Source organism: Stegodyphus dumicola, chromosome X2 (genome assembly GCF_044657685.1).
Source record: "Stegodyphus dumicola isolate Sdum_Otavi_A_Nest chromosome X2, ASM4465768v1".
Taxonomy (NCBI): Eukaryota; Metazoa; Arthropoda; class Arachnida; order Araneae; family Eresidae; genus Stegodyphus; species Stegodyphus dumicola.
This window is the reverse complement of record NC_140781.1, coordinates 85,797,526-85,809,607: the sequence shown is the minus strand read 5'-3', so window position 1 is coordinate 85,809,607 and position 12,082 is coordinate 85,797,526. Positions and strand designations below refer to the sequence as shown.

Below are 12,082 nucleotides of genomic sequence, written 5' to 3'. Positions count from 1 at the left end.
ATCATATAAATAGATGTAAAGGAACTGCTTTTAAATTTAAGTCTGTCATTTACTAATTTTAGAATTGGACTGTTATTAGGTGTTTTTACATTATAATTACTAAATTTGTACCTTTGTATTATGATTTTAATGGGAATATATATAAGATAAACAATATGTAAATTGGAATTAACTTAAATTAGTAATTTGGCTCTGTTTTAAAAATAACTAATTTTTTCTGGACGATGTTGTTTCTATAGCATATGAATGTCATATGATGTTTACGTAATGGTGATGTCATAGATAATTCAAAGCTTAAAATTTCCTGAACTGAAACCTTTCTCGTAATGAGTTGCCATGTAGGGATGACTACACACTTAGCTTCTGCTTATGTTGCCACTAGGACACTGCCATGCTTTTTTCTTCCTATCCCAGTAATATCAAAAATGTAAATACTTTGGAAATAGGCACAAGTAGAGTGCAAAGTTATTTGTGGCTGCCAAATGTCAGTTGAAATAAAGATGAATATTTAATCTGCTCCGGCTGCCAATTTGCATTATTATTGGCTGCAATTATATATATGTAGTTTATACATGCTTTTCGCTCAGATTTATGCTAAAATATAAATTATTTGATTTTTTGCATCTCGAAGAATGGCAAGTTCTTGGAGATTCATATCTGAGAAGGCTTTAAATTTGTCATCAAAAAATTATTTAATTCTGAATTTGAGCAGTAAAGGCCAGCAGTGTTTAATCATTGTCAGAAACATCTTTTGTATTTCTTTAAATTCAAACTTTATTAAATATCTGAATTCACAGTAGGTTATATTAGCATAGCATTGTCGTGTAGTAGCTGTTTTTCCAATCTGCTCCGTTAAAATATCCAGGCATTCTTTTAGAACAAACAATACACTAGAGAAGCGGTTCTAAACCGGAGGTAGGCAAAAAAATAGGTGGCACGTAAAGGAGCAAAGTATTTTTAACTCTTAAATTCAAAAATCCTATATCCTGTTAGTTTTTTCTTTAACACTCGTAAATTTATGTGATCTAAGCTTTGTTCAAGAACTTTAGCAAAATATTTTCATAAATATTCTTTTAGCCATAGATGATATATAACAAAATTTGTCATAATGTTTTTAAAAGGAGTAATAGAAATGGATGTATTTAATAGGAAATAAAAAAAGTTCCAATAAAAAGACAATAGTATCTCATTAATTCTTTTACACTCCTCAAAAGTGAAATTGCAGCACCAAAAAAGAATGCGCATAGCGTCATGCAAATTGCAGGAGCAAGAGTTGTGAGGTGGATATGCAAATGATGAAAGTTGCACATGCATTGGATCAGGTGATACGCATATGCGGGATATAAAAATCAGCCACTTTTCCTTCTTATAAACAGCATCTGAGGGTTTACGGAGCATTGGAGACTTTAGAAAAAGCATAGAAAATACCTCCGAGACGTCGGCGAGTTCAATACCATCAGTTAATGACCGGGGAACATGACCGTATTATCAAACTCGGTGAACTTTTAGTTTGTCACTGCGCACAATAGCCACTCGTGTTTGGGCACAACATGAGTACCATCCAGTGTTGTGTCACATGATAGATTCAGGAAGGTGCACATCAGGTGATTCAGGAAGTGGTGTGCATAGGTGCACATCATAGCACACAGACCAGCATATTCAGCAGGCAACTATTGGAGACCCTTTCTCCATGTCGCATGACATCCAAAGCCAGTTGCCTCAAGGAGCAGGTAGATCTGTGTCTGCCCAAACTATATGCAACAGATTGCATGAAGTACACTTACATTTATTGGTACCAGCCACAGGTGTACCGTTGACTGCTGAATACAAGACTAGATGCCTGGTGTGGTGTCAGCGTCATAGTGCATGGAGAATCAATTGGCATCGGGTGTTGTTCACAGATGAATTGCGTTTCTGTCTGTGGAGGAACGATGGCCATCTATGGATATGGCGGCTACCTGGAGAATGCTACGAAACAGCCCATTTCGCCGAGCATCTCACCAGTCCTGCACCGGGCATTATGGTTTGGGGGTGATCACAAGACGTCACTGGTACACATTAACGACAGTTTGACAGCGGACCGCTACATCACACAAGTTGTGGAGCCTGTTGTTCAGCCCTGGTTGCAGTACACATCCAACACAATATTCCAGCAAGACAATGCTAAGCTGCATGTCACACCGCATACTCTTAACAGCCTGACCAGATTTGACATCCTGCCCTGGCCGGCAGCTTCTCCAGATCTGAATCCTATCGAATACCTGTGGAATGTAATTGTGTGACATTAACCGAGGACCACGGGCATAAACCCTGGATGATCTGCTTACAGCAATGGATGTGGCTTGGCAAAGGCTACCTCATGTAACCATCAAGAACTTTTTGATAGCATAGAGGATTGCGGCCTGTATCACTGCCTGAGATAGGCACATTAGATACTGAATAAATTGGTTTATAATGATTTTATGTGTCTGTTTTTTAATCATTTGCATATCCATCTCGTAACTGTCAATCCTGCAATTTGCATGACGCTACGAGCATTCTTTCTTGGTGTTGCAATTTCACTTTTGAGGAGTGTAGATTTGATCAATTTATTAGAATGTCTACACTTTTATGCTGCCACCATTTCCGGGCTCGTATCGCTCTATTTTCAATTGCAAGCAAATTTTGCATCTGTTTTGTCTTATTGCTTCGCATTCCTTGCTTTTCTACGCGGTTTGAGAATATCATCATTTGTTTTTGAAGAATTTGCAGTATATTGTGCATTTAAATATTTGAGAAAAATAATAAACCTAGATTTTTCAAAATGGAAAATGGCTAGGATCTTTAAGTAGAAAAGTGATGATTCATATGTGATGGATCCAATACAAAATAAGAGCACTAAGAATATTGGAAAGAAAAGTTGTTTATAGAAAATATAATCAGTTATTTTATCATTTGGGCTTTCTTGGAGTGGAGATGAAATGCACCCTCAACTTCAATGTGTTGTTTGCAGTGAACTGTTATCCAGGCAAAGTATGAAACCATCGTTTCTTAAGACTTCTTGAATCTAAGCATGCCAGTTTAGAGAATAACTCTGAGAATATTTTAAGAAGAAATCGCATTGCTATTGGATGAAAGTACTGATGTGACGTACTTTGTTCAATTAGTAGCTTACATACCGTTTGAAGAAGATAAACGAATTGCCGAAGAGTATTTATTTTGAAGATCTCTTCATGATAGAGCAACTGCAAATTAAATTTTCAAAGTAATGTACAGTTTTATGACTGAGAATGATATGTCTTGGAGTAAGTGTGTTGCTGTATGCAATGAGTGAGCTCAGGCTTGAACAGGGAAACATTCAAGTGCTATTTCTCAAATAAAATATAGGACCTGAAATTAAATTTACTCACTGCTTAATTCATGGTGACGCTTTAGTGACCAAAGCAATCCCAGAAACGTGAAAATTGTTTTGAATCAAACCGTGAAAATTGTTAACTTTATTAAAAGACATCAAGAATATTTATGATTTTACGTCGAGAGGTCGGTAGTGAACGTGAAATGCTTTTGTTACATTCCAAAGTAAGGCGGTTATCCAGAGGCAAAGTTTTAAATCTTTGAACTTCAATCAGACATTCAAATTTTCCTCAGGGATTAAATATTTGAATTGCAAAAATGTTTATTTAGGGAATTTTGGTTGGCACGTTTAGCATATTTAGCTGATATTTATGGAAAGTTAAATAAATTTAGGATTACAAGGAGAAATTTTGTTTACCATTAGAAATAAAACAAATGCAATTTAAAAAAATTCGAGCTAATAATCAAAGAATTGGATTCTAATATTTTAAGCTTTTCACCACGTTTAGAAAGTTTTCTAACAGAAAATAATTTGAAAATAGAATAAGCAATATCATCCGACATTAAAAAATGATTGTTTTCATTGATAAATAATTTCAACATTCACTTCCTGAGGATTAAGAAAAAGAAAATTGGATTCAAAATCTGTTTTGTTCAAATGTACCTGAAATTTTATCTCGTGAAGAGAAATATCATTAGATAGAAATTTCCAGTGATTGAACTCTAAATGAAGATTTAAAAAATAAAATACTAGTAAACTTTTGGCTGAACCGGGGGAAAAAAATAATTTAAAGGCATTTCAAAAAAAGCTATTAAATTTTTGTTGCCTTTTCGCACAACCTATTTGTGTGAACAAGGATTTTCTTCCATGTCGCATTTAAAAAATAAATACAGAACAAAGTTAAAAGTGGATGCTAATTTACGGTTAAAACTAAGTGAAATAAGACCAGGCATAAAGAAATTGATCTCTTAAGCAGACCCAAATTTAGCACTAAATTTTAGATTTGAACTGTTATAACTTAAAATCTTAAAGATGATTAAAATGGTAACCAGTTTTTAATCTAATATTTTTATGTGTGCTTTTTTTTATACAAATACCAAATAGGTTGTGCAAATGGCAAAATATATTTTTTAATATTTCTATTGAGAAATTGAAAAATAATCATTGTAAAATGTAGTGGTGGTACTAAAGTTTTTCAGTTTTTGTTTAGTTGGTACACCTTAGTCAAAAGGTTGAGAACTGCTGCACTAAAGAATAAACTTTTTGTAAGGGGAAAAAAATTCTTGAAAATTTTATGTTGATTTATAGTGTTTTGAATTATGTTTAACTACTTTAAAATGAAATTTGATTGGTTGCAAAAACTGGGAAGATAGAATTTTAAATTTGTTTTTGTGAACGACAAATTCAACATGTCATCGAACAGTTGCTGTCCAGGAGCATCTAGAAAGTGAGGGTATTCAATGCCTCCTATGGCCAGCACATTTTCCAGATCTGAATTCCATTGAAAATGTTCGGCATGCTTTGGGAAAGAATCTTACGCCAACATATGTCTTACTTCTCCGTGACAAATTACCCCTACAGCAGCTGGATAATGTTGTGCAGAAGCATGATGCATTGTGTGGAATCTTGCATTGTCTTCCATGGTGACCATATCATGTACTGACGCCTTATGCCAGAATACCTGTGAAATTGCATTTTTTTTTTTTTTCACTTTTACGTATTCAGCACAAAGTGGTCATTTTGTCTTTTGTCCTCTTAATACTTTTTAAAGCCTTCTGGATTTTCAAACACAAATTATTTTTATGGCTTAGTATTCTGGCATTATTTCATTTGGCATCCCACCACCTAGATAGAGGAATTCAACAAGCAGTATACTGTGAAAGCTTTATTGTTGTTGCTTATGCTTATTTGTTTGACGTATTCAGCCAGCCGCAGAATTCCTCATGGCAAGGAGGACTAAATTACGCCTGCCATTGGCAACAGCCTTGAGCACCATTCAAATGACAGTATGATTTAGCTCATTTCTGCCCCCAATTTTGATGGAGAATACTCCGGGGATGGGTACAAAGGTCTCCCACCCCTCTTCCCTTCGATCAGACCACACGAGAGGACTTTTGGCTCACCGCATACTTAGAGTGCCGCCGTGCCGCACTGACACTATACATTTACAAACAAACATGCCTTCTCCAGATTTAAACCCAGGCTCTTCGACGCAGCAGTCAGCTATGCTGACCACTATACTGGTTGAGCGGCATGGAAGCTTTAAGACTGTTGTATAGGAGTTTTGAAATAATAATTACAAGAGCTGGCAACCGATGGCATTGTACACTGGCAGCTGATAACTTTGAATTTTGATTGAAAGCATGTCTAATCTGTGTCTCAGTGTTTTCTGCATGCTGGAATGCTTCAAACCAGTCTCTGCTTTGGATGGCTTTCCTTGGATGTTGCTGAATAATTCCTGAAACAGTTGTGACATTTTCAGGAATAATTACAGTTTGCTTGTGACCAAAACTCCCTACCTGATCACTGGCCACGCTGCCTGTCCATTGGACATTCAGCAAAGAGCTTGTGAACGGTTTTTCACATTGGATTCTTTGCGAGCATTTAGTTGTTTGAAAACTACACCTTGTTGCCATAGAACTGTGATTTAACCTTCATTGCATTTCTGGTACTATACCAGAAATGCATGTTGTTCAGTGAAATACAGGATTTTAACATCTTTACATACGCTAACTTCCTTTCACATTTCAAAGGCAAAACTGATCGCTCTTTTACATCTTTTGGAACACTGTTTATACATACTACATATTGTGATTACAGCATCGTCTTTCTGCAACTTTTGTAACTATTGTTTGGAAACTTCTGTATAACAACCTTACAGCTTTCACAACAAATATTCTGCTTGATGTAGTCCTCTATCGATCTTTGTTTTTGAGATTTTTAATTTTGAAATCAGGGACTCCTTTGCTGGATATTCATTCTGTAGCTGTGTAGTTAATTTCTGCAAATGTTTTTTGTAATTGTCTGACCTACAGTTTAAGTCAGAAATATGTTACACATCATGCCTTGTTAAGTATGACACCATAATGGCTGAAATCGTATATTATTGTAAAGTTAATTCTTCAGACTGAAAAACAATGTAATAAAACAACCAAGTTAGTTTTTTTTTTTTTTTTTTTTCCTTTTCTCTGGGTTAATATTAGCAAAAGCTTTTAGTCATTGATATTGCTGTGTCAGTGCTCCGACAATCTAGCCTGGAAAGCTTCTTTTTCTGCATGCTTTCAATGCTGCAACAGTAGTTAATTAACAATATTTCAAAGGTGCAGCTATATTTCAGACTTTGTATTTTCAGATTTCTGTTAGTTTGAGTAGTTATCTATTTCAAATTGCAAGTTTGCATAATAAAATAATATAAAAATTTAATTTGAAAAAGAAGAAAATTTTTATATTTTAGGCTACTGTTTTAGAAGAAATGCCTCCTTTTCCTGAGAGAGAATCCTCGATTTTGGCCATTCTAAAGAAAAAGAAGCCTGGGGTAGCTGAAGGACTTCCACCAAATGCCGTTACCAAGGAACATCCTGCATTGTTTAATCACAGCGTAACTAACAATGTAGAAGTAAATAATACGGTGAGTAAATGTCTTATAAAGTTAACTCTTTTGAACTCTGTACTGTTGTAAATATTTTTCAAAGCTGAAGCTTAGACACATTTTAATAAAGAAATGACAAATTATTTGGGCAAAGAAAAGTTGATTCCAAACTTCATAACCAAAACGCACTTTTCTGTGCAAAATTTAGTGCACATGCTAATTTGTAACCAGTGTAATGTTGCTCACAGAACAAGTAGATAGGATTATGTGGCTGTGTATATTAACATCTTGAGGAGATCTCCTATCATCACTTTTGAATTCAGCATCATGGTTAATGCTGCTGAATGCAAAAGAACATATTTTTAGTGGTGACATTTAGTAGTGTTTTATCATAATGGTAACTCTTCATAAGAAGCTTTGTGAAGTTTCACGTTCTAAATCGGCTTTGAAAAAGGGCATTTGCAGAAAATGGTAGTGAAACTCCAAGAAATGTTTTTGTGCATTTAGCTAGGAAGAACATGATAGCACATTGACGCATGAATGGGGAAAAAAAAAAAAAAGTGATAAATATGAAAACCCTCAGGCATTTTGCCATAACTAAATAAACCAAACCAAATAAATAAACCAAACCAAGTAACTAAATAAACCAAACCATAAACTGAACCCAGGACCAAGAGTTAAACAAAACTATTTAACTCTTGGTCCTGGGTTCAGTTTATGGTGATTGAATGTTTTGATAGCACATGGTTTTTCATGGTTTTTCTGTTGCATAATGTGAATATGAGCAGCTGCTTCTTAGGTAGATAGCCATCATATGTTTTGCCAAAATTAACTAACCAAACAACTATTCTAGCATCTGAAGGTTGCTTAGTTAATTATGCCAAAGCACATGAGAACTATCAAGGGAAGGAAATAATAATAAATCATGCACCCAAACTTGCTTATGAAAATAGTTTTGGTTTCAATACCCTTTTTTTTTCCAGCTCCGTATTAAGCGGGAGGTCAAGTTGAAAAAGAAATTCAACCCCATTCTGGAGATATGTTAAACTCTGGGTTGAAACCTTACCTAATCCTGGCCGCAGGCTTTTGAGGATAAGAGAAGAAAAGGCCTAAACCTGTTGCATATGGATGTACTCTCCATTTAAAATTATCTCAACTAGTAACTCTGCTTCTGTGTACCTCTCCAAGTCCCTTGAATACAGATTTTAACGAGCATTATAAACAATGGAGAAATTAATGAAAGGTAGCCTTCCGGGAGAAATTTTGGTACTTAACGTATTAATGCCACCGCAGCTGCAGATTTGGTGGTTTTTTAAGTGCCGCCAATATACACCTAAAATTTTTGCTCCAAATCATAAATTAAAATACTTTATTTAAAATCAAAGGAGCCAATTGGATTTTGGTGGAAAATGGGCCAATGTAGAGTTTAGCATAGATTCAAATCAGTCTCTGTTTTCTTTGACCTGATGCTGTCGCTATATGAAATCTGCTAAATAAGATTCTAAATGTCTCGCTGTCCTCCCTATGTCTCTTGTTCCTCTATATAGCACTGCCCTACATTATCTCAACTGTTTGAGTATGAACTCCTGTATCAGGAGCCTGGTGAACTAGGAACCAGGGTGTTACACCGCTTCTTTCGTGTGACTGAAACAATCAGTAACACAACCTTCAGGCTATAACCCTTTGTGGCATGGTGTGCCCGGTCTAGGCACATCCAAAAATTTCTTTCTGTATGCAGAGAAAAAGGATGTAGAGGTTATTCAGAACCTTCTTTACTTATAGTAGATGGCAGCTCAACACAAACCAGTCCATATATTTTAGCCATGTTTTAGTTTTTTAAGACTCATTTTTCAAAGAAATCTTCCTGATTTATTTCAGGCTATAAAAAGAATTGTTTGAAAAGAAATTTTTCTCACTCTCTCTTTTTTTTTTTTTTTTTTTTTTTTTTGGCTGTGTGCTAATCTCCTTATTCTATATTAGTTTTAAATTTTTGCCTTGAAATCTTGCCTAAAACCGAACGGCGAACTCAAGGTGGGCCTAGACTGGGCACACTAAGACTCTAGGACAATTCTTTGTTTCTCCGCATCTCATCGGTCAGTTCATTGACAACAGAAAGGTAGGTCCACATCTGTGTTTCATTTCTTGTTTTTTTCTTTCTTCTCTTTTTTTTTTTTTTTTTTTTTTTTTTTTTTAGATGGGATATTTGATTATTAACTAGCAAATTGTTGGGGTGATTTTCTGAAGGTCAAGGGTAATTTTATCAGTTAGCTGTTTGGTTTTTCACTAGAGCAGTTCTCTTCTCTTTCGCTTTTGTTCAAAGTTTTGCTAGCGCAACATTTAGTAGTTTTGAGTTGTAGACATTTTATTTTACAGTTTATAATTTCTAATTGTAGATATAATATTAGTTTGCTTTTTCGGATTTTTAATTTTCCATCCAGATCGGAGAGTGTTGACCATATCTGAAGCACTGAAAGTGTTCAGTGCTACACTGATTGCTTCAGATAGTGAATCTGATACAGATCCCGGCACATGTGCAAAACGTACAATATTGGGAAATGCTTTTTCAAAGGTGGTGTCACATTCTTCGAAAAGTATCACCATGAAAAATATAGACTAAGTAAATATGAAATGTAAATATCATGTACCCAAGTTACTTTTCTTCTCATTTGTATGCATGTAATCATCATATAACCAAAAAAGGGCCTTTTAGGTGAGTGTAGAGTAGCAGGTCTCCCTGTGGCACACCTAAGGTAATGCTAAATCTGCTACGGTATTCAGAATAATGTTTTTTAATTGTAGGCAAAATCTCGTACTCTTTTACGTGCTTCCCAGTAATCTTCGTTTCAGCAGTCTTTTCGAAGCTCTATTCAATCAGTGTGCCCGCTTCGGGCACACAAATAGAAATAAATAAGTGCTATCTTCACAAAATTTTACTTGTGTACTCCTCTAGGCCTAATGAAACTGCCTTTTTTTTTAATCAAAATTCCAACTTTAAAAGGTAGCATGCCAGAAAGGGTTAATCAGGAAAGGGAATCACAAGAATGGTACACTATGCCAAAAAGAGGGGAAGTTCTATATCTCCCGTTCTACTGGGCTGATTGACAAAAATTCAACTTGTGTTTTTCATGCCTCGAAAGCGTAACTTAGGATATGTATTAGATTTATTCATAGCATTGTTCAAGTATAAGTATTTCGACACAAAATCACTTTTTTTGAAATGACATACCAATTTTTTTCCATATTTCAATTCAAAGACTCAAATTACACTAAACTGCCAAGTTTTGTAAAAATTGCACAAGTAGTTTTTAAAAAGTTAGCTCTCAAAATTTTCACTCCTCAATGTTAATTGAGTTTGGTATATATTTATTAATCTCTTCTTTTTATTAAACTTACTTGATTCTTCCTTTCACATTTCGGAATTCAGATTCATTCCAAATAAAATTCACCCATTTTTTATGATTTATTTCTAAAATTTGTATTTTTAAATAATTTGTATAAATTTTTCCAAAAAAATTTCTAATTATAATCTATAACATTTTTACCATCTTAAAGTAGATGTATTTCTAAGCATAACTGCAAGAAATTAGTATTTATTCAAAATTTCTGAAGATGTATGTGAATTTATATATTGGCGCATTTTGAAATTTGGCACATCTGTTGAAAGCGATAAAACATCAAATGTGGTTTAGACACTTTGCTAAAATTATTTGAAAGTAGGAATGATAAGACTTCCCCAATATCTAGGCATAGTTTTAGTCATAGAATCGAAATATGCAAACAAATTGTTTTTATTTCAGAAAAAGTCCGATTTTTATGTCAAAATACGTATGTTAGAGCAATGCTATATATAACCTAATATATATCCTAAGTCGCACTTTCAAGGAATAAAAAACGCAATTTGAATGTTGTCAATCGCCCAAGTAAAACGGGAAATATAGAACTGTCCCATATTTTTGTGTGCAGTATACATCTTTTTCTTGCTGAATGCCAGAATGCTGACTGAAGGTAGATTAGGTTATTTGAATATGATGAAGCCATGAGGGCTATCTGTTTGAGGAAAGGAATGTCTTTGTGAAGGTCTTTCTGAAAGAAATTGCCTTGTATTCAACATTACACATGGCGAAAACCAACCATGCAGCCAGGTTGTTTCCCTGAGTTCAAATGCAAAGCAGGTCGAACTATCGGTATTTAGAGTCATAGCCAGTTGGCTGCTGTTGGGACACACCGAAGTATAACCTCTATTTAGTTTTATTGTACTTAATTTCCTTGTGAAGAGTGATTACTATAAACAATACAGAGGTACAGTGGTTAGCGGTGCTGGCTGCTGAGTTGTTGAGCATAGTTTCGAATCCAGGAGAAAACATGGATGTATGAAATATATAATCTGTGCAACATGGGGGGGGGGCCAAATGCCATCTTGAATGGTTTAATGAGTAGGGGTACAGGAGTGGAAAATCCTTGGATCCGTTTCCCATGGTTTAACAAAATTGGGACAGCTGCATAGTTAATAAAATGGGGCTATGCTTGTATGACTAGTGATGAAATTCTGCTGTCCCACTCACTTCTGTCCGTACCTATCTGATTAACAGTTGTTGAGGTTCTGTTACACTCAGCTGAAAAAAAGTATGTGAGAGTTTTGTGCTTCATTCTTTCATGGACCTTTTTTCTTTGAAAAACTTGAGATTGCATGAATCTGTCATCAGACAGTGATATGTATTGTTTTAGAATTCTATCATTGTTGCATTGCAGCCATGTCAGTGCTTTTGGTCTGAATGCAGAATGATGCTACTTAACACATAGCACATTAAGCAGCTACTCAAAGCTACTTTTCAAATGAAAGAATAATTAGTGGCAATTTTCCTAATGTTTGGCTTGCTTTATTCCCAGACTTGTATGTGTGTGGTTTTGGGAGCTGCATGAAAGACCTAGCCTAGCATGACAGCATAGCATCTTTGTCAGATCTGAAAGAAGGCAAATATCCCATCATGTGCATAAGTTAAGGCAAACATTATGCTTAACTATTCAACATGGTACTTTGAGTTTTTAAAGCAATAAAGGTGATCATCCTATTCAATAATTTTTTCCTGATTACACAAAACCACATAATTTAATGTGGAATCTGAATAAATAGCAATGTGTCCTCTGGGGGGGGGATTCTG

The 12,082-nt window shown here is 35.0% G+C and overlaps 1 protein-coding gene across 2 annotated transcripts in view; it reads left to right on the top strand.

The window, feature by feature from the left end:
• AP-2alpha (adaptor protein complex 2, subunit alpha) overlaps positions 1–12,082 on the top strand; it is a 95,484-nt gene that overhangs the window by 54,835 nt on the left and 28,567 nt on the right. For both annotated transcript variants that reach the window (XM_085809264.1, XM_085809263.1), the window contains exon 18: positions 6,789–6,962. In XM_085809264.1, coding sequence (XP_085665390.1) covers positions 6,789–6,962 — 174 coding nt within the window. The remainder of the gene's footprint in view (positions 1–6,788; positions 6,963–12,082) is intronic.